The sequence below is a fragment of the Dasypus novemcinctus genome, chromosome 28 (genome assembly GCF_030445035.2).
Source record: "Dasypus novemcinctus isolate mDasNov1 chromosome 28, mDasNov1.1.hap2, whole genome shotgun sequence".
Classification (NCBI taxonomy): domain Eukaryota; kingdom Metazoa; phylum Chordata; class Mammalia; order Cingulata; family Dasypodidae; genus Dasypus; species Dasypus novemcinctus.
Window position 1 is genome coordinate 19,473,148 of NC_080700.1, and position 24,733 is coordinate 19,497,880.

The following is a 24,733-nucleotide window of genomic DNA, read 5'->3' on the forward strand; positions in this document are numbered from 1 at the left end:
TTAAGTGCTAACCTTTCATCAGAAATCATAGGGGTGAGAAAAAAAATTGTAAGATTTATTTAAGGTACTGAAATAAAAAACTGCTAGCCAAGAATTCTCTATCCTGGAAAACGGTCCTTCAAAATGAGGGTGAGTTCAAAGTTCTCATAGACAAAGAAAAACTCATAGAATATATTACTAAAAGATTAGAATTTCAATAAATACTAAAAGCAGTCCTTCATGCTGCAAGGAAAAGTGAAAAAACAAGTATTAGAGATTTGGATAAGAGTATAGAAATGAAGATTATTAGGAAGGGTAAACTAAAAGATAATAAGACAGACAATAGAATGATATGAAAACAGAGAACCAAAGGACAAAATGGATAGATTAAGTAATGCCTTTACATAGTAACATTGAATGAAAATATAAAGAATGATAGAATGGATTTTTTAAAAAAGAGCCATCTGTATGTTTTCTATATGAGACCCACCTCAGATGTAAGGACATAACCAGATTAAAAATGAAAGGTTGAAAAAAATTTATTTCATGCAAATAGTAACCAAAAAAGAGTTGGAATAATGATACTAATATCAGAAAATATGTATTTCAAGAGCAAAACTATCATAAGAGATGAAGAAGGTCATTATATATTAATAAAAGGGACAATTCAGAGAGAAGAAATAACTATACTAAATATTTATGCCCCTAACCTGAGTGCGCCAAGATAAACAAAGCACACACTGGCACAAACGGAGGGGAGAAATAGATGTCTCTACAATAAAAATTGGAAAGTTTCATACACAACACTCAGTATTGGCTAACATTTGGACAGAGGATAAATAAAGAAACAGAAAACTTGAATAATGTGATAAATAAACTAGAACTAACAGACATATATAGAAAATTGCACACTGAACTGCAAGATATACTTTCTTTTCAAGTTCCCATGGATCCTTCTCTAAGATAGACAATATGTTGGGTCACAAGACATACCTCAAAAAATTAAAAAAGATTAAAATTATACAAAACCCTTTCTGTGATCATAACTGAATGAAGCTTGAAATCAATAATGGATGGGAAAAGGGAAATTCTTAAATATGTGGAGATTAAATAACACACTCGTAAATAATCAGTGGGCCAAGAAGAAATTGCAAGAAAATTCAGCAAATATCTTGAGGTGAATGAAAATGAGAATGCAACATATCAAAACTATGGGACATTGCAAAGGAAGTACGGGGTGGGGGGGAATTTACAGCATGCCATACTTACATTATAAGAGAGAGCTAAAATTGAAGATCTAACTGTACCCTTGAAGGAACTAGAAAATGAACAGCAAACTAATACCAAACTAAGCCAAAAGAAAGAAATAGTAAAGATTACAGCAGAAATAAATGAAATTGAAAACTGAAAAATAATAGAGAGAAGCAAAAAAATAAAAAGTTGTTTCTTTGAGAAGATCAATAAAATCGACAGACCTTTATCTAGACTGAGAAAGAAGATGGAAATAAATAAAATCAGAAATGTGAGGGGGGAGACATTACCACTTACCCCACAGAAATAAAAGGAATCATAAGAAGATATTATGAACTACTGTATGCCATGAAACTAGACAATGTAGAGCAAATGGACAGATTACCAGAAAGAATCAAATCACTTACGCGGACCCTAAAAGAAATAGAAGATTTCAACAAGCCATTCACAAGTGAAGTGATTGAAACAGTCATCAACAAACTCCCAAAGGTGAATAGTGTGGAACCAGATGGTTTTACAGTTAAATTTCACAATCATTTGAAGATGATCTAAAACCAATATTTCCCAAGCTCTTCCAAAAAGTTAAATAGGAAAGAACCATAAAAAAAATCATCCTATGAAGCCACCATCATCTAATACCAAAACTAGGTAAAAATCCTACAAAGAAAATTATCGACCAATATCTCTCATGAATATAGATGCAAAAATCCTCAACTAAATACTTGTAAAGATTAAAAGAATTATATACCATGATCAAGTGGACTTTATCCCAGGTATGCAAGGGTTGATCAACCCAAGAAAATCAATCAGAGTAACAAACTAATTGTTAAATTAAAGAAGAAAAGCATAATCTTCTCAATTGATGCTGAAAAGGCATTTGACAAAATAAAACAGTCTTTCTTGATGAAAACAGTCCAAAAGATAGGACTAGAAGGACGCTTCTCCATTTTGTAAAGTGCATGTGCATTAAACTTACAGCTGGCATAGTACTCAATGGTGTAAGACTGAAAGCTTTCACCCTGAGATTAGGAATAAGACAAGGATTTTCACTGTCACCATTCTTATACACTATTGTGCTAGAAGTTCTAGTTAGAGCAATCTGGCTAAATAAAGAAATCAAAGGTACCCAAACAGGAAAGGAAAAAATAAAACTTTCACTATTTGCTGATGATATTATACTATATCTAGAATGTACTGTAAAATACAAAACAAAGCTACTGGAAATAATAGATGACCTCAGCAAAGTGGCAGGATACAAGATTAATACACAAAAATCAATAGTGTTTCTATACACTATTAATATGCAATCTGAGGTAAAATCAGGGAAAAATATCCATCTGTAATAGCAAATGAAATAATCAAACATTTAGAAATAAACATAACCAAGGATATAAAGGACCTGTATTCAGAAAACTACAAAATATTGCTAAAAGAAACTTAAGAAGACTTAAATAAATGGAAAGACATTCCATGTTTATGGACTGGAAGACAAAATATCTTAAATATGTCAATTCTACCCAAACTGATTTACAGATTCAAAGCAATCCCAATAAAAACCCCAACAGCTCCCTTTTATTTTCAGGATTGGGAAATCCAATTATCAAGTTTATTTGGAAGGGTAAGGAGCCAGGAATAGCCAAAAAGTTCTTAGGAAGGAAGAATGAAGTTGGAGAACATTCATTTCATGACTTTAAAGCATATTACCAATAGACCATATGCTAGGCCACAAAGAAAGGCTTAATGAATTCAGAAAGATCGAAATCATACAAAACAATATCTCTGACCACAGTGGAGTGAAGCTGGAAATTTGCAAGGGACAGAGGCCCAGATTTCATACCACAATTTGGAAATTAAACAGCACACTCTTAGAAAAACAGTGGGTCAAAAAGGAAATCTCAAAAGAAATCAAGGACTACCTTGAAACAAATGATAATGATAACACAACATAACAAAATTTATGGGATGCAGCAAAAGCAGTACTGAGAGGGAAATTTATAGCCATAAATTCATATATCAAAAAAAAAGAAATTGCAAAAATTGAAGAAATACCAGGACATTTGGAGGAATTAGAAAAACAACAAAGTAACACAACAGGAAGAAGAAGGAAGGAAATAACAAAGATAAGAGTAGAACTAAATGAAATAGAAAATAAGAAAGCACTTGAAAAGATAAACAAGACCAAGAGCTGGTTTTTTGAGAAGATCAACAAAATTGACAAGCCTTTAGCGAGACTAACAAAGAAAAAAAGAGAGAAGATGCAAATACACAAAATAAGAAAGGAGAAAGGAGATATCACCACTGACCCCACAGAAATAAAGACTATCATAAGAGGATACTTTGAAAAACTATATTCCAACAAAAATGACAATTCAGAGGAAATAGACAAATTCCTAGAAACACATAAGCAGCCCATATTGACAAAAGAAGAAATTGATGATCTTAACAAACCAATCACAAGCAGAGAGATAGAATCAGTTATTAAAAATCTCCCAACTAAGAAGAGCCCAGGGCCAGACGGGTTCACAGGTGAATTTTACAAAACATTCCGGAAAGAACTAACACCAATCCTGCTGAAACTCATCCAAAAATTCGAAACAAAAGGAACATTGCCAAACTCCTTCTATAATGCCAACATTACCCTAGTACCAAAGCCAAACAAAGACACAAGAAAGGAAAATTACACACCAATTTCTCTAATGAACCTAGACGCAAAAATACTTAACAAAATACTTGCTAGTCGTATTCAACAACACATTAAACGAATTATACACCATGACCAAGTGGGATTCATTCCAGGTATGCAAAAGTGGTTCAACATAAGAAAATCAATCAATGTAATACACCATATAAACAGATTGAAGGAAAAAAATCACGTGATTATATTTATACATGCAGAAAAAGCATTTGACAAAATACACACCCTTTCTTGATAAAAACACTCCAAAAGATCGGAATACAAGGACATTTTTGAACATGATAAAGAGTATATATGAAAAACCTACAGCCAACATTGTCTACAATGGAGAAATCCTCTAAAGTCAGGAACAAGACAAGGATGCCCATTGTCTCCCCTTCTATTTAACATTGTCTTAGAAGTACTTGCTCAAGCACTGAGGCAAGAACCAGATATAAAAGTCATTCAAATTGGAAAGGAAGAAGTCAAAATTTCATTATTTGGAGATGACATGATCCTATACATAGAAAACCCTGAGAGATCTACAACAAAGCTTCTAGAACTCATAAATGAATTTAGTAAAGTCGCAGCTTATAAGATCAATGCGCAAAAATCAGTAGCATTTCTGTACATCAATAATGAGCAAGATCAGGAGGAAATCAAGAAACAAATACCATTCACAATAGTAAATAAAAAAATCAAACACTTAGGAATAAATTTAACTAAAGAGGTAAAAAACTTATACACTGAGAACTATACAAGACTGTTCAAGGAAATCAAAGAAGACCTAAATAAATGGAAGAATATTCTTTGTTCATGGATAAGAAGACTAAATATTATTAAGATGTCTATCCTACCAAAACTGATCTACACATTCAATGCAATCCCAATAAAAATCAACACAGCCTTCTTTAAGGAACTAGAAAAACTAGCTTTGAAATTTATTTGGAAAGGAAAGAGGCCCCGAATAGCCAAAGACATATTGAAAAAGAAAAACGAAATTGGAGGAATCACACTTCCTGACTTCAAAACATACTACAAATCTACAGTAGTGAAAACAGCATGGTATTGGCATAAGGAGAGACACACAGACCAATGGAATCGAATTGAAAGCTCTGATATAGAACCTCACATATATAGCCACATAATATTCGATAAAGCCACCAAACCCTTTCAAGTGGGAGAGAATGGGCTGTTCAACAAATGGTGTCTGGAGAACTGGATAGCCATATGTAGAAGAATGAAAGAGGATTACCATCTCACACCTTATACAAAGATCAACTCAAGCTGAATCAAAGACCTAAATATAAGAGCCAAGACCATAAAGATCTTGGAAAGCAGTGTAGGGAAACATCTACAGGGCCTTGTAATAGGAAATAGCTTCATGAATATCACACCAAAAGCATGAGCAGCAAAAGAACAAATAGATCAATGGGACTTCCGCAAAATGAAAGTCTTCTGTACCTCAAAGGAGTATGACAAGAAAGTAAAAAGGGAACCCACACAATGGGAGAAAATATTTGGCAACCATATATCTGATAAGAAATTTATAACTTGCATATATAAAGAACTCCTATATCTTGAAAATAAAAAGATAAACAACCCATTTAAAAAATGGGAAAAAGATTTAAACAGACACTTCTCCAAAGAAGAAATACAAATGGCTAAAAAGCACATGAAAAAATGCTCCAAATCTCTAGCTATCAGGGAAATGCAAATCAAACTACAATGAGATACAATCTTACTCCCATAAGATTGGCAGCTATGAAAAAAACAGAAGAATACAAATGCTGGAGAGGATGTGAAGAAAGGGGAACACTCATCCACTGCTGGTGTGAATGCAGAAGGATCCAAACATTCTGGAGGACAGTTTGGTGGTTCCTCAAAAAACTAACCATAGATTTGCCATATGACCCAGCAATACCACTGCTGGGTATATACCCAGCAGAACTGAAAACAAGGACACAAACTGATATATGTACACCAATGTTCATAGCAGCATTTGTTCACTATCGCCAAAAGTTGGAATCAACCCAAATGCCCATCAACAGATGAGAGGATCAATAAAATGTGGTATATACACACAATGGAATACTACTTTGCTGGAAGAACAAATACACTACAAACACACGTGATAACATGGATGAATCTTGAGAACCTTATGTTGAGTGAAGCAACCCAGGCATTGAAGGACAAATACTACATGACCTCAATGATATGAAATAAGCAAGCTGCCTCAGAGAGCTAGAGACTGGAAGACAGGGTTACAGGAAATCGGGGGGTGGAGGAAGGATGTGAGCCAACGTCTACAGGGGTGGAATCTATGATGAGCTGGCGGTAAGTATGAGCACAAAGAAGAGAAAAAATGAGGGCAAGGGGTTGCCTTTGGGTGGGGCTTTGCGGGTTTGAGGGGGGCTGGGGCTGGGCGCATGGGTAATAGTGCCCAAAAAATTGGGGGGAAGGAGGGGCAACATACGAACATAGGAGAGTGTCAGGTGTTGGTTGAGAGTAAAATGCTGAGAAAATTGTATCAAAATATAATTAGGAGGGTTACCTGTTTAGGATGCTCGGAGGGGATTGTCTGATGCCGGACGGACTCCTGGGGAATGTCTGAATGCTCATTTTGCCAGGGTGGGTTGTACCATTGGGTAGAGACCCAAGAAGTGAGAGTTGGGGTGGACCCACATGCTGGGGGGGACTAATGCCATCAAGTAGAGGGAACTGTATCTCTCGAGAGAAAGGGTGGCTCCTAGGGCATTAGGGCAGTTGAGCAAGTCAGGCCCTGAACACTGTTGCAAGTGTCTCTGGACATGGCTCCTCAGGAAATGGAGATTGGCTGTCGCTGTGGGCCCCAAAGGGAAGGGAAAATGGATGTTGAATGGATGGAACCAAGGTAAATGTGGGGGCAAGAGAGGAGTTTTGCAAGAGTACATGAGGATGAATATAAAACATGTAATATTACACCAAAAACATATAGGGGATGACAGACTAATAATGTGAACCATAATGTAAAACATAGGATAACTAAAAAATTTAGAAAACTGTATATCCTAAAGTATGGACCACATTGTGAGCACAGATGCCACCTTGTTTGAAAGCTGTTGTTTCAGAATCTGTACATCAGTTTCAGTAAATATGATATGAATAAGCTAAAAGATTATCATTGTGGAAGGGAAAAGGTTTTATGGTGGATGTGTGGGAGTACTGTATATTGTATGTATGAATTACTGTGATCTAAGATTCTTGTGAAGAGAAGCTCAATAATTAGGAAAAAAGAAAAGAAAAGATAGGATGTAGAATTTTTCCCAATCAATACCTACTCTAGATCTAACCTTTAAACTCATTGCTATATTCCATTTTACTAGTAAGGGAACCTGACATTATATTGGGCTTCACTTTACAGGAAGTTTTGGATCACAGAGTGGTTCAACAATGTTGACGGAGGAATACTGGTATGGGATGTTATTGAAAGGTTATATATGGTTGACAGGGAATTATACAGGGCATATGTCCAGGGTGCATGGAAATGTTTGGATATACTCATAGTGGAAACAATTAAAAACAACAGCTGGGGGGGCGGTACTGGGTTCCTGGCCGGGGGTTCTCTGTCATGGTCCCTAGGGGAGCAGCGGCAGTCCCCCAGGTGCAATGGTAAGAACCAGGAAGGAATGAGTGTCCAATAGTGGGCTCCTGGGAAACGGACTTTGGCCCAGTGGTTAGGGCGTCCGTCTACCATATGGGAGGTCCGCGGTTCAAACCCCGGGCCTCCTTGAGTCGTGTGGAGCTGGCCATGCGCAGTGCTGATGCGCGCAAGGAGTGCCGTGCCACGCAAGGGTGTCCCCCGCGTGGGGGAGCCCCACGCGCAAGGAGTGCGCCCGTGAGGAAAGCCGCCCAGCGTGAAAAGAAAGAGCAGCCTGCCCAGGAATGGCGCCGCCCACACTTCCCGTGCCGCTGACGACAACAGAAGCGGACAAAGAAACAAGACGCAGCGAAAAGACACAGAAAACAGACAACTGGGGTAGGGGGGGAAATTAAATAAATAAATAAATCTTAAAAAAAAAAAAAATAGTGGGCTCCTGATACTAATGACTATACTTGTGAGCCTATACGCCTGAAATAAGAACAAGGCCTAGAGCAGCACTGTGCCTGGGAGTTTCCTCCTGACAGCCTTCATGTTACTCAAATGTGGCCAGTCTCGAAGCCAAACTCAGCATGTAGATGCAGTGCATTCCCCTCAGTGTGGGACATGACTCCCTGGCACCGAGGGATCACTACCAAATACCAGCTGAAGATGCAACTAGAAAATGACCTTGAATTAAAGGTTCAACACGGATCAGCAGAATATCCCTGTCTACATGTAATAACATGACTTTAAAATACTGTTTGACCTAATGTAAGGGGGAAATGGAAAGGAGAAATGAGTTTATGTGGCTATGAGTCTCAAAAAAAGAGTCTGGAGGTTGTCAGAAGGATTGCCCTTATGCACACCTAAGCAGAGTCTCAGAGACAGATAAAGTAGATACAATCCCAGGTATTGGTTCTTTTGAGGGCTAAAGAGACCCATGGGTTCTCTGGTCATGGCAGATGGGGTTCACTGCCATGTCAGTTGGCCGTTCTTTGGAGCCGGTGTTTCTGCGTGATGGAACTGGACTCAGATGGGATCTCTTTTCACAAGGCTTTCATACTACTTTACTGGAATTGTAGTTGGTGTTGGGGTTTAAGATATATTTAGGGGATTTGAATCTCTGGACTGACAATATGATAGCCATGCCCTGAACCTCAACAGACTTCAACTCCTACACTCTGATTTATTGGACTTACCCCACTCACCTAACATGGAGTTGAAGAATGTCAACCACCACACCATGGAGCCTAGAGTGCCTACCTCTGAAAGCAGGAGGATTGCATCCAGTATCCATGTGGAATCTAAGCCCCCTCTTGACATAGATGTGCAATGGACACAACCAATCCAATGTCCACAGAGAAAATGTGGCATTGGTGTGGGAAGGGTGGCCATGGTGTATGCTGGGTGCGGGGAATGGGAGATAGAGATGAGATGTGGAGGCACTTTCGGGACTTGGAGTTGTCCTGCGTGGTGCTTCATGGACAATTACGGGACATTGTAGATCCCCCCAGGGCCCACTGGATGGAACGTGGGAGAGTGTGGGCTATGATGTGGACCATCAACTATGAGGTGCAGTGATACCCAGAAATGTACTTACCAAATGCAATGGATGTGTCATGATGATGGGAAAGAGTGTTGCTGTGGGGGGAGTGGGGGGTGGGCGTGGTGGGGTTGAATGAGACTTCATATTTTTTTGAATGTAATATTTTTTTAAAAATGAATTTAAAAAAAAGCATATTACCTAGCTACAGTGTTAAAAACAGCATGGTACTGGCATAAAGACAGACTCATTGACTAAATGAACACAATCAAGAACACAGAAATAGATCCTTATATCTACAGTCAAGTGATTCTTGACAAGGTGGTCAAGCCCTTTCAGCGGAGCCATAACTGTCTATTCAATAAATGATGCTGGGAAAACTGGATATCATAACCAAAAGAAAGAGGTGGACATCTATCCCACACTTCCAGCAAAAAATAAATCAAAAGAGATCAAGGGCATAAATATAAAAGCAAAACCATAAAACTCCTAGAAGAAAATGTAGGAAAACATCTTCAGGTTCTTGTGGTAGGTGGTAGTTTCAAAGGTTAAACCCAAAATACAAGCAACGAAAGAAAAAATAGATTAATAGGACCTCCTCAAAATTAAACACTCTTGCAGCTCAAAGGACTTTGTCTAAAGGGTGAAATGGTAGCCAATTCAATGGTGGAAAATACTTGATAATCACATATCAGATAAGGGATTAATATCCTTGATATACAAAGAACTCACACAACTCAAAAATAAAGAGACAAAGTCCCCAATTAAAAAACGGGCAAAAGATTTGAAAAGAAAATTGCCCAAAGAAGAAGCACAAGTGGTGAAGAATTATATGAAAAAATATCAACATCACAAGGAATTAGGGAAATGCGAATCAAAACAACAATGAGATATCATTTCACACCTCTTACACTGACTGCTATTAAAAAGTCTGAAATGTTGGCAAGGATGTGGAGAGATAGGAACAGTTATTAACTCTTGGTAGGAATGCGGAAGGGTACAGAAACTGTGGAAAACTATTTGGCAGTTCCTAAGGAATTTGGATATAGACTTCCCATGTGCCCCAACAATACCATTACAAGTATATACCTAGAAGAACTGAGAGCAGTGACATGAACAGGCATCTGCACAGCAATGTTCATAGCAACGTTATTCACAATTGCCAAAAGATGGAAACAACCCAGGTGTACATCAACTGATGAATGAATAAACAAATTGTGGTGTATACAACCAATGGAATATGCAGCTGTAAGAAGAAATTAAATAATGAAGCACATGACAACATAGATGAACCTGGAGGATATTATGTTGAGTGAAGCAGGCCCGACTCAAATGGACAAATCCTGTTATTGTGCTATTATGAACTAAATATATTGTGTAAACTCATTGAATTAATAATTAGACTATAGGTCACCTGAAAATAGAAGGAAGTTAGAAAATGGAAAGCTGAGGGTTAATCTGTGCAGAACTGGCAAAAATATTGTTTGTAAATATTTAGTAATGAATAGAAATGTTTAAAGCATGTCATGGTGGTTGTAAATAGCAGTGGTATTTTATGGGTGTGACAGTGGTTGAAAGAGAATCTCTAAGGCCATCTATATTACTTGAAGGAAAGCTAACGACTGTAAGAAGGGACCATATAAGATAGTAAGACCTCATGTAAAACATGAATATTGGTGATTTTGTATATATAAGAATGTTTTTACAAACTGCAAATACAAAACTACTAGAGAAAAGGAAAAATTATAGCAGCAGGGGAAGCATAGAGAGATTGAGAGGTACCAAGGTTGTTTTTGTTTATATTATTACTGGAATAACGAAAGCACTCAAAGAATGATTGGAGTGATGAATGCACAAATATGTGATTATGCCAAATATCATTTTTTACACTTTGAATGGATTTATTCTTTATTAATATGTATCAAAGATTTAATTTATTTAAAAATGGCCAATAAACACATGAAAAGATGCTCAATATTAGTCATGGGGAATTGCAAGTCAAACCAAAATGTGATACCACTTCATATCCCCTAGGTTGGCTATTGCATTAAAAAAAGCACAGAAAATTATAAGTGGTTATGATAAGGTCACAGGAAAAAAGGAAGTTTTACATAGTAGGTGACATTGTGGAATGGTACAGTTATTATTATGTGGAAATCACTTTGTCAGCACATCAAGAAGTTGGAAATTGAATTGTTATATGGCCCAGAAATCACACATTTAGGTCTATACCCACAAAAATTGAAAGTAGGGACCTAAACAGGTGTTTGTAGAAACATTATTTTGCAGAGCTAAAATATGGAAGCAACCCAAGTGTCTTTTGAAAGATGAATGAATAAAGAAAATGTGGGATATACATGCAAATGAATATTATTCACCCATTTAAAGAAATGTATGCTAAAACAACATAGATGAATCTCAAAGACATTGTTGAGTGAAATAAGCTATACACAGATAGTGTATGCTCACAGTTATACGAATTTCCTAGAGGAAACAAATTTCTAGAGATAGATAAATAGATTATAGGTTACCAGGGGTAAGTGTGTCCAGGGGAGAAAGGGAGTTATTGTTTAATGGGTGCAGTTTCTATATAAGGTGATGAAAAAGAGGAGGTTTTGAAAATTGGTAATATCACAAATTATGAGTATAATTAATACAACAGAATTGTATGTTCGAAAGTGGTTAAATTGGAAATTTTGAATTGCATGTATGTTTTTACAAGGAAGTGTTTTAAAAAGATAAGTTGCAATATCTGCTCTCCAGTTCATTGGACTCACCAAGGACAAATAATAAAAGGATGATTAAGGACAACACCCATCCCCAAAACAGAGAGTATGATTAATTGCAGCCAAATGCCCCATGGGATCTCAATCAGAAACAGAGTAAGCATTACCACCCCCAAACCCTCAAGACTGTGGAATGAACAAACATAAGGGTAGTGCAACTGTGGACTAAATCAGATTATTATTATTATAGCAATAGAAGAATTTATAGCAGTGATATAAAGGCATTGGCCACTAGAGATAGGGAGTCGGAAACACTGGTATAACAAGGCATGGAAAAAAGATAAAGATAACATAGTCAGAAAGTCTAAGAGATTTCAAAGGACAGGATGAGAGGAAACAATGTAGAAATTGAGGCCATTATGTTCATGATAGACATACATAAAAGTTGAAAGGGAAGATAAATCAGAAAGTGATTAAAGAGTGTTTTATAAAAGTGGGAGATATCTATATTGTTCATAAATCCGTCGTGATGACTGAGGTCTACATATCTAAGATGAAGAGTCAACACCACTAAGAATCAACTGCCATATCTTCCCAACGTGTAGAAATTTGCAGGGGGAAATTGAGAAATCCTCTGTAAGTAAAAGCATATGAGAATCTTTCTTAAAGATATTCATTGCTAAGCTATTTACAGAAAAAAAAAACAGGCAGTTCTGAGTCAGTATAAAATAATCCATGAAAAACTGAATGAGTTTCAAGGTGTGGTGACATGGCAATTATAGTTGGGCAGCACATCTGCTGAATCCTGAGAAAACAACCCAAACTGAATGGATAAAACACACTAATAGAAATGATAGAAAAGTACCAGGAAAAATGACAAGAAAGGCAAGAGAATACTGATACAGATATTAGAAAAATAGGAGAAAACTCTGGTGGGAATATCTAAATTGGAAGGGGAAATTGGACAAGATTGTTTGAAGAGTACTTGCTGTCCAAGAACCACAGCTCACTGCTTTAATATTTCTCAGAAAGAGAAATCTCACAAGAAGTCACATTCATTGGGGGGGGGGGGGGGGGGGCGGGAAGGGGAGAGAAATAAATTTTAAAAATTAAAATTAAAAATTAAAAAAAAAAGAGGTCACATTCATTGCACTTAATGAATGCACCCTGGAGTACTGCCACACCGCATGGACCATAGTTTACACCGTAGTTCACACTCTCCCCAGGTCCATCCAGTGGGTTATGGCAGGATATACAATGAGTAAAAGGAAATTGATGTTCTTTGAACAAGGTAATGGCAATACCAAAATCTGCACCTGAGGGAAAGAAAGTAGATTGAGAAAATATATTGGAGTTTAGCTTCATGAAGATGGTCTTACCAGATTTTTTCTATATAAGTAGGTGAGAGTAGGTGTTGTAACTCTGCTGAGGCTCAGGGCCCAGGTGACACATGGACAGTTCAGAGATTGTTTCCTGAGTATACACAAACCCCAGCGCCAATCACAGGTTCAGTAAAAGTGACAGAAGAGGCACCATAATGTAAACCAAAATGTAACTAAAAATTTTAAAAAGTGTACGGTCTAAAATATAAACCATAATGTAAACCAGAATGGAACCATGGTTAGTAGCTATGTTTCAATATCTGTATGGCAGCTGTAGCAAATATAAAATCCACATGTAAAAAGACCATTGCTGGGGAAAGTGGAAAAGGGTTTGATGTTGGGTATATGGGAGTCCCCTATAATGTATGTGTGATTTTACCATGATCTAAAACTTTTTAGAAGACAAAATTAAAAATAAAAAAGGATGTAGACACTGACGAAGGAATGGAAGATATTGCCTTGCCAATGTACTTGCAGTGCAACACCTATTACTGCGATGAAAGGCAAAATGTCAAAAACAAAGTTTTATGATATTTTTCATTTTTTAATACAGCAATTTATTTTTTACTTTATTTTGGTTTTTCTAAATTATTAAGTATTCTATTTCTAATCTTTAAACCTGTCAATACTATTTCATGTTCCTACTAATTGAATTTAGCAATGCATTTGGCTTCATTTTTTAAGAAGTTTTGAAGCACAGAGGGTTTGAACTATGGCAGGGGAGGAGCACTGATGTGGGGTGTCATTAGTGGGGGATGCATGGGTGGGAGGGAGTTCTCCAGGGCATTCATATAGGGTATATAGATATGTTCAGATGTTCTTTGGGTATTGTCATAGTGGTTAGAGTTACACATGACAATGAAGGAGTGCTGAGTTCCCATCCTGGGGAGCTCTGTCTCATTCCCCAATGGAACAGCAACAATCCTCCAAGTGCAGGGGCAATGACCAGTGAGGAAAGATGGTCCAGTGATGGGCCCTTGATACTGATGACTATGCTTATGAGTCTGTGTGTTTGAAATTTCAACTAGGCCTAGAGTTGGAGGGTGACTAAGAGTTATCTCCTTAGAGCCTCCATGTTGCTCAAATGTAGCCACTCTCTAAAAATTACTACCATCACTAGCTGGTAATGCAACTATTAAAAGACCTTGAAAACAAGGGGGAAATGGTAAATGAGTTTACATGGCTAAGAGACTTTAAAATGAGTTGGGAGTTCATCAGAAGTGCCGCGCTTATGCACATCTCAGCAGGATCCCAAAGACAGCCAAAGTAGATACAACTCTAAGTACTGGTGCTCCTGAGGGCTACAGAGACACACAGGTTCTACAGTCATGGCAGATCTCTCTGGAGTTCATTGCCTTGCCAGTGGGCCCAACTTTGGAATTTGTGCTCATGATTGTGATGGAGTCGGACTCAGATGTGACTTTTCTACACATACCTATTCTATAGGTTTTTAATGTAACATTTTGTTTGATCTAGGTATCTTCTAAAAATAAATAAAAAACATATTTTAAAAAAATAATCTATAGCTTGAAGAAAAAAATGTCTTGACCAGAACAGAATAAATACTAAAACCCTCACTTCTAGCCTGTCATGTTGCGGAGAAGAATATGGATCAAATCGAGAGACTTTAGTGAATCTTTCTGAAAGAAATGTGTAGAGGGAAAAACCAGGAAAATTCAGAAATGTAAAATAAACCTTGATTTTCCAAAGCTGGAAACATGAGTCTTGAAGGGAAAGAGATATTTAAGAGGTAATTAGCATGCAAAAAGGAAAAAGAAATCATAAAATAAAATCTGGTAATAGGTTCAGCTATCTCTGTAAATTTCCCAAATCTGGAAAATTAATGAAAAGATGTAGGCAATTATTTTCCCTCATACATGGCAAACATATGTTATTACCAATTTTTGCCAATCAAATATGTCTCATGAATTTAGGATTGCAAGTCATGGACATTAGAAGAAGACCATCTTCATGAAGCTAAACTCCAATATATTTTCTCAATCTACTTTCTTTCCCTCAGGTGCAGATTTTGGTATTGCCATTACCTTGTTCAAAGAACATCAATTTCCTTTTACTCAAATTTATATTTTGTGTAGGAGGACAATGCTGTGATAATCTTTATAATTGGAAATATTTGTGACTAATAGGATATTTGGCAGTAAACTAATTTGTGAATCCCTGAAATAATGACTCCTTTTCCACTTGAGATGTATTCCAGGCAGTGGAAACTGAGGGAAACCACGAACTCTTAACATGAAGAGATTCTTTGATTCAAGAAGGGTCAGAAATTAGAAGATTTATTTGGCCCTTATTTGAAAGAAAACTTTATCTTGGTACTTTATTCTTCCCCTGAGAAATTAGTAATGTAAATTGATAATGTATTATATCTTTCCCATGTATTTAATTGGAATTTTTGCAAGGACAGAAATCTCACTGTATAAATAACTCTGTGTACTTCATCTGGATTATGTGGTTATAATATATTCTGGATTTGAATATGTACTGAGTAAATTTTCACCCTTTATTGCACTGAAGGTTTGCAGCAAATGTAAGTGAGACATTCTGCCTAATTTTTTATTCTTCTCTGTATAAAATTGAAAAAGCCAACCAGTTGTCCCAGAAAGACACCCGGAATAGCAGTAGAAATAGGGGGTGCAGCAAAGTGATGGAAGAAAGGACTTTGGAATATGTGTCTTCTGTTTCAGTGGGGTGGACGCACCTCATGATAATGACATTGACAATTTATTCCTATTCATTACTAACTAGAAATAAATGCAATAGTTGATTTGTTTTTATGCAACTGAAGTATAAGAGAAGTGTTGGGGCTAGGGGGTTATTATGTGTTTATAATGCCTGGGCTACAAAAAGATAAATTCATATCCTTACCTCAGCTTCTATGAATATGATCTTATTTAGAACTCTTTTTCCAAATAAAAATAATTAAGAAAAGTCATAATCAAATTAAGGTAAGGTCATAAAGGACTTGGGGGGACCTAATCTGATACAACCGATATTCTTATTAAAAGAGAAGACACATGAAGACGCACAGAAAGAAGATGAACATGTGAAGACTGAGGCAAAAGTTAGAGTTTGCGGCCACAAGTCAAGGAAAACACAGATTGCTACACTATCTAGCTATCACTAGAATCTATCTATCTATCACTATCTAGCTATCACTAGAATCTAGGTAAAGGCAAGGAAGGATCCTCTCATAGAGACTTCAGAAGAAAGCATTGCCCTGCTAACACCTTGATTTCAGAGTTTGAGCCAAGCTTCCATGGTCTAAAATCATCTAGTTGGTAATTCTTTGTTATGGCATCACTAGGAAATTAATGCCAGGATCATATTCTATCTCTTCACATTAATCCTGAGGTTGTTCTCTAGATCCGGGAATAGCATCATCATGTTTCCTCACATCTAGGCTAAGAGGTGGAGTGATTCCTTGAGGTGACAACTGATCACCTCAGTGACTTTCGCCCTACACTTCATCAGTAATAAGGCTGGCATTTTGTTCTCCGTGGATCTGATTTCAGAAGTGAGTTTTAATTTTTTTCAATCCAGATGAGGAAAAGGAGTTGTGTTTAAATTGCCCCTAAATCCCAATAACATTTCTATTATCCAATTTTCCTGACTATTTTTCGGCCTCATCATACTGCCATTTCACACCTCCCTGACCTTCAACTTACAGTGAAAACCATGAGTTATGAAAAGTCTATTCCTGTTCTCTACTTCCTTATTAATTATATTCATTGTATTAATATGCATCATCAGTATAAGCTAGAAACATTTTTCCTAGTAGTTCATGTGTCCTTTCATGTTGTTTAATTACAATGCTTTTTTTTCTTTCTTTCTTTCTTTCTTTTTTTTTTTTTAGGTACCAGGCCTCGGGATTGATCCCCAGACTTCCTGTGTGGGAAACTGGCACTCAAGCACTGAGACATATTGGCTCCACTGAGTTGATTTTTTAAAAATTTGTTTGCTAGTTGTTGTTGTTTTTTAAGAGGCACTGGGGACTGAACCCAGGACCACCCGTATGGGAAGTAGGTGCTCAACTGCTTGAGCCATATCTGCTCCCCTTGTTTTTATTGTAAATTGATAAATATTTTTATTTGCAGGAAGTAAAATTTATAATCGATTCTCTATTATTACTTAATATTTTCCTAAAAAAACAGTTTTATAACAAAATGAGGAAAGTTGTATTCCATTATATCTTTACTTATTACATCACATAATGCAGAATAATTTTTTTCAATTATTCTGAATTTTAGGGGACATCTATGGAATGAAGTATCTTTCACTATTCCTAAATAAACAATTCAGCCATCACCAGTTACTTAATGGTCCTTTCTTTTTCCATTAAAATATGATTCTATTTTTTTCATATATCTAGTCTTGCATGGGAGAGTCATTGGTTAGCTATTATAGTATTGTTACTCAATTTTTCATGTTTTAGATGAAATTCATCACCATAAGAACAAATGATAATATTCATATTTGGTACCAATTTCAAATGTATTTAATGTGTAAATTGGGAAAATTTATTTTCCCTAATTGTCAAAATGCTTTTTAAATAGTTCATCAGATTGTGTAACTTCATTCACAAAGGCTCTAATATTTTTATATGAAAAACATCTAGTTTTTTATTCCAAAGTACCATAATTCACTTTGTAGTACTGATGCTTTAATGGCACTTTCAGGAAAACATGTTTGGAGAAATTCATAACCCATATAATTCAGAAAAAAGTGTCAATTAGTAAGGCTGTTACTCACCTCTCAATTACCAGGAATTTGTACTGAATGGTCTAAAACAGAGTATTGAAAAATATACTCTGATAGAAATTTAAATTGGGAAATTTTGTATACGGTATGAAGTAGAAATTCAACTTCATTAATTTGTGTATGAATGTCCAGTTGTCCCTTAACTATTTTTGAAGAAATTATTTTTTATCTGTTTTTATTTTATTTATTTTATTTTTAACTAACATTCCTCCTTTCTCCCTCCTTTCCAAGTAATCATTCTCTAATCTAATATCTACCTCGGCAATTTTGCAATTGCTAGTTATTCTTATGTGATATCATACAATTTCTATTCTTATGTTTCTTGCTTGTTTCACTGAGCATAACATTTCAAGGTTCTTCCTTGTTGCAGTATGTCTCATAATTCATTATCTCTTACATCTGAATAATATTCCATTGTGTGCCTGTGCCATATTTTGTTTATTCATCTATTTGTTGATGGACATTTGCATTGTTTCCAGCTTTTCAATATTGTCGATATTGTGAATAAGGCTGCTAAACATTAGTGGACAATTATCTCTTTGCAACTTTATTTTCACTCTCTTTGTGTATAAATGTAGGTGTGTGGTTGTTAGGTCAAGTGATAGTTCTATATTTAACTTTTTGCAGAATGATAGTATTGTTTTTAACAGTGACCTCACTATTTTACATTACCACCAGCAATGAAATAGAGTTCCAATTTCTTTGCAACCTCCCCAACACTTCTTATTTTTGTTTTTCTTTAATAATAGCTATTCTTTTGGGTGTGAAATGGCATTTCATTGTAGTTTTGAATTGCATTTTCTTAGTTGGTAATGATATTGAGCATTCTTCATGTGTTTATTATCATTTGCATACTTTCTTCAGAAAAATATTTATCCTATCCTACTAATTCTTGTAATAAATTTCTTTCCTGATCAACAGCAATCTATTTTCTTTTACCAATTGCCATGTTTCTTTGCATCCAATAGGAAAATGAACATTATTAGAATGAAATAATACTATGACCTTAACTCAGCACACAGGTAAAGTTTGGAATGTCCATCCCATATTTTGGCATAGTATCACACGGTATCTTAAAAGATGCATTTGTAATTATGAGATTGCCAAATGCACAAAGAGAGTAACAGCTGCATTTTTAACATTTCTTTTCTTGTTTATTTATACAAAAGGATATTAATACATAGGATAAACATTCCTATTCCCATTGGGAGAAATTGGAAGGAAAACATGGTCACATGTCTGAAACAATTCTGAAACCCTGCAGGGCACACTCCATTAGATTTCAAGACTTGAGAAATCTCCTGTCCTGATGAAGTGGTAGCTCCAGCCCTTCTAAATGCTTACCTAGCAGCAATGCTGTCCTAGAATATTGGGGTGAAGGCTATGTGCTCCCTGAGCACTGGGATGGCAACCAGGCTCTAAGAATGCTGGACACAGGCTCCTTCTTCTCAGTGCATTAGGGTTCTGGTCAGACTCTTCACAGTCCTGGGGTGTGGGCTTCTTCCATGCAGAATACTGGGCTGGTGGCCAATTCTCCATTCAACCTAGGGCATAGTCTAGTCCATTTCAGAAAAGTGGGGTGCCAGCACTCTTCCTGACCAATGAGGCAGAAGGCCCACCTTCTCCAAGTTCTGGAACAGACCACCCCTTTCTACACACTTGGTAGGGTCTGCACTCTTGAATCAGGATGTCTTCCATTCAGATCTCAGCTTCATGGTCCTGCCCCTGAAATGATTTTTCCTTTAATATTTACCTTTTCTTTCCCATTTGGTCCAGGCTGACAGTGGTTATGTTCGTACATATCTCACAAAAAAAAGCATCTTGTTGATTTGGCATGTAGTATACAGTGTCCAAACCAGTAGACAAAACAACTTTTCACAAATCCTCCCTGGATAGCTGCATTTTCAATCCTGATTTCTATGAAAATTGTTGACTGGTTCCATATTCAGTTAAACCCTCACATGAAACACTATTCTCTGGGGACTCATTTCCAGAAACTCAAAATTTTCTAAATTGACCATTTCTGGTTTCTCTGTGCCCAGGAATTAATTTCTCAACTATCCCTTTCTTCCAAAATTTTACTGTAAGCTGCAAATAGAAACTGGACTCCACTTTTGACATTTAGCTTGTAAATATTCTCAGTAAAATATCCATGTTCATCAGTCTGAAATTCAGCCTTCCATGAAACATCAGAAATCAATTTCACCAAGTTCTCTTCCACTTAAGAACAATGATTGCCTTTCCTCAAGTTTCCAATAACACATTCATAATTTTCATTTAAGGCCTTATGGGAAGTACCTTTATCATCTATATTTATACCAACAGTCTCTTCACAGCAATCTAAGAATATTCTGCCATGCATCTTACATTTCTTCTAGCTTCTACCCATCACCCAATTCAAAGCCATTTCCACTTTTTTGGTATTTGCAATAGCAGTACCCTATTGTTATGGTGCCAACACCTGTTTAAGATTTCTGGGCTGCTGAGGAAAATACCATGAAATGGCTCAGCTTAAACAATGAGGATTTATTAGCTTACAATTTTGAGGCTAAAAGAAAGTCCAAATCAAGTCATGATCAAGCTGCAGTTTTCTTCCCAAAGACTGTGACTCCTGCAGCTTCCTGCCAGTGATCCTTGGCCCTTAGTTTGTCAAATGGCAGTGTCTCTGGGTTAAACTAACGTTCTGCTACTGGCTGCTCCATCTGCGGGGTTCTCTCACTGTCTTTATTTCATTTTCTTATAAAAGACTCCAGTAATATGATTACGTCCCATCCTGATTAATACTGGTCACATCCTAACTGAAGAAGCCTCATCAATCAGTCCTACTTGCAATGGGTTCACATCCAGAGGAATCGATTAAATTTAAGACCATGTTTTCCTGGAGACCATGTTCTCCAGTAATCATCAGTATTTTCCTGAATTTTTCAGCCTAGATAAATTTTATGAGGTTTTTTTGGATGTAGATAAATAAAAATATATACTTTTATGTTTTTTGTTTGGCTTGTCTTCATGCCTTTAATATTTAAGTAACCCATCTATCTATATGGCTGACATACAGTTGGCACATGAATGATTTTTTAAAATTCTCTTTATGTGTTTCCATTTTATGAACATACCACAATTTTTTAAGTTAAATTTCCATTATTTCCCATTTCATATCGATTACGCATGTTACCATGAGACTCTTGGATATGGATATTATAATTTGGATTTCAGTTTGTATTTCCTTTATTACTAGTGATGTTGAACTTTAATTTTCACATAATGGGAGGGGATAAAATTCACTAGAATTCACAATCTCGATCTAATAAAGAATCATACAGATCAGGAACTCCTTGGAAAACCCTTTAAAATATATAATACTGTTTTTTTAACTTCACCTGGAGGCCAAAAAATACCATTGCTTTCATAGGTATAGTTTCTAACTTAATCCAGTCATTTATTAGACATTATACCAATATGATTTTTATTACTTCCTCTTTAATACTGGAGTTTTGGTCCATAATCAGGATAAAACTTGATGTCATTAATACTTCTTCTTATTGCCACGATGCTCGTAAACAGGCTTTATACTCCTCTTTTGACAAAAGAAAATGTAAAGCAATAATAGAAGTACTTGAAAAAATTACTTGCCAGTAAATAAATGAAAAATCACCAGTTGATAGAGAACTACTGTTACACGTTTGAGAATTTTTCCTTACAAAAGACATAGAAACATAATTCCCCAAAATATTTGCAAATGGCACATATATATATGTGAAAAGTCTTAAAATTCACTTGTGATGAAAAATTGCAAGCTTAAAACAACACCAATTTTACCTTCAAATAATTTCGAATTTGAACATAGGTTTTCCCCATGCACCTGTAGAAGTGATGATAAAGGCTTAGTCTCCTCCAGTCAGTGAATTTTAAATTAGTGGGATGTTACAGGAGGTTAATGTTCACTTGTTATCGAGGGAATAAACATGTCCATATGAATTAACTAGAAATTTTCATAGAAATTAAATATCTTAAAATATTAGGATATAATTATTAGAGAAGAATTTATCACTTAATGTTTACAGTTAATAAATAGAGCAATCTATTTCAATTTTAAAATAGGGAATATCTATATATATATATAGTACATTGTCAAAATTGCATTACAATGTGAAAATCATGTTTTCAGAGAAATTTTACAGATTTAATGTCTTAGTTCATCTTTCCCTAAAGTACAACCAAGAAAGGGCCTTACACAGTTAATTTACTTGAGGCAGTTATTTCTCCGAACATGAGTGGGAACTGAGATAAGTGAAACACAATAATTCTGGAGGAAATGTCTACCTAAGGATGAGTTATTGATCTGTTTACTACTGTGGGGAGCTGAAGCAAGACAAAATACAAAAATAAATAAAAAAGGAATTGTTTCCCATGAAAATATATCAACATTTAGAAGGAAATTTGAAGTAAATTTAAATGTGAAAAAAATAAAATGGTGAACGTTAGAATATATTGAAACTAGAAACTTTAAACTTAAAAGTCACATTTAAATTTAGAACAAATGAGAAGAGGAATTTATTAATTAATCTGTTTAAATTTGTGTAAAGTTAAAATATGAAAATACAAAATTTGAGGATGAAAGGGAAAATAGATTTTCATAATATTGCTGTTTCAGGAAATGTGACCATAATATATTCCTTTTCTAAAATCAACATGCACTCTGTAATGACTGTTGTGCTGTTTACCATCAAAAGTCACTACTCCTAAAACTGTTGTTATTTAATAAGTCACATCAGCTAAAAATATTATGCTCATTACTTACCTTGAGGGCTGTTCTGAATGTAATATTTCATAGACAACAGTAGAGGAACTAACATTATTATAAAGCGCTGAGCTCCCTGAGCTTATGAAAATACTCTTAACAATAAAAACAAATGAAGTACAAAAAACCCTCAAGCCATTTTTATTTTAATTACTACAAGAATAAAAGGGGGGGGGGAGGAATCTCTCAAGAATTGATAATAAAATGTTAATTTTGAAACTTTCATGAATTGTCCCAGGTAAGAGAAGATGGGTGTTGGAGAAGATGAACTGGAATTGAATAATACTCTCCAAAACTGGGTGGAATTAAACTAATCCTTTGAAGATTACCAGTGGAGTGGAAATGCCAGTAGAGTCCTAAAATTTCAGATGCATTTAATACCATAAAATTTGACATCCATAGAGGAGAGTATGGGCCATGATGTGAACCAATGTATATGAGGTGCAGAGGTGCCCAAAGATGTACTTACCAAATCCAATGGATGTGTCATGATGATGGGAACGAGTGTTGTTGGGGGGGGGGGGAGAGGGGGGGTGGGGGGGTGGGGTTGAATGGGACCTCACATATATATTTTTAATGTAATATTATTACAAAGTCAATAAAAAATAAAAAAATTAAAAAAAAAAATTTGACATCCTATGTAGCAGCAATAATAGAATCAGATATATAATAATTTAAAAATAGATGAGTATATACAAATAACTTGGTAAGGTATAGCAGGTAACAGAGTCATGAACATTTTGGACATTTACATCTTTGGGGCCATTATTCCACCAAACATTTTGACAAAGGCCACCTTCATGTCCCTGTTTCTCAGGCTGTAAATGACAGGATTCAGTGTGGGAGGTAATAGAGAATATAGCACAGACATAAAGATATTCAGATATGATGAGGATTTTGAGGTGGAACCTAAGTATGCAAAAAATCCAGAGGAGAGAAACAAGGTCACCACAGTGAGGTGGGGCATGCAGGTGGAGAAAGTTCTAATCCTGCCTTGAGCAGATGGAATCCTTAGAACTGTGGAGAAAATGTGAACATATGAAACTACCATTAAAATGAAACATATGAAAGCAAAACAACAGCTAGCAATAATAAACGTATATTCTAAAATATGATCTTCATAACAGGAAAGTGTAAGCAATGATGGAATATCACAGAAGAACTGATGCACTATTTTGGGCCCACAGAACCTGACAGAGAATGTCCCCGCAACATGAATGGATCCATAGACACACCCACTGAGCCAGGATGCTGTCACCATCTGCACACAGGCACCTCTGTGCACAATGGCCTCATAGTGCAGAGGATGGCAGATGGCAGCATAGCGGTCATAGGACATCACTATCAGCAGGGCAAACTCTGTGCCAGCAAAACACATAACAAGAAAGACCTGCAAGGCACATCCTTGGAAGGAGATGGAATGACTGTTGGTCAGAGAGTTCATGATGGATTTAGGAACAGTGACAGAGATGTAGCAGATATCAATCAAAGACAAATTCTTCAGGAAGAAATACATGGGGACTTGGAATTTCTGATCAATGGTAGTGAGGATGATAATGAGGAGGTTCCCCATCACTGCTGCTAGATAAATGATGAAGAAGAGTGTAGCATAGAGTCTCTGTAACAACATTATATCAGGAAATCCCATGAGTAAGAATTCTGTTATGATGGTCATATTGGTAACTTTCTCAGGCATGCTGATTCTTGACTGCAGAAACAAAAAAAAAGTGATAATTACTTCATTCAATTACATTCTTAGAATATTCACTTTTTTCTTGGTTCTACCAATGGTTCTTTGTTTTGTGAGGAATATATTCAAGGACATCACAGTAGCGCCTCCTCACCCCTGGTCAAATCATAAGCTGTTTGCTATAAATTATTTATACGTGCCAAGTAATTTTTTAAAGATTGTCATTACAAATAGGTTATAATAATTTACCATATAGTCTTCTGCACTTTGTGAAAGATATAAAAAG

General features: G+C 36.0%; 1 protein-coding gene across 1 annotated transcript; it reads right to left on the reverse strand.

The window, feature by feature from the left end:
- Nucleotides 1-23,505: 23,505 nt before the first annotated feature.
- On the reverse strand, nt 23,506-24,453 carry LOC131276399 (olfactory receptor 14A16-like). The gene has a single exon (XM_058289579.1). The coding sequence runs from the start codon at nt 24,451-24,453 to the stop codon at nt 23,506-23,508; it is 948 nt and encodes a 315-aa protein (XP_058145562.1).
- Nucleotides 24,454-24,733: the final 280 nt, after the last annotated feature.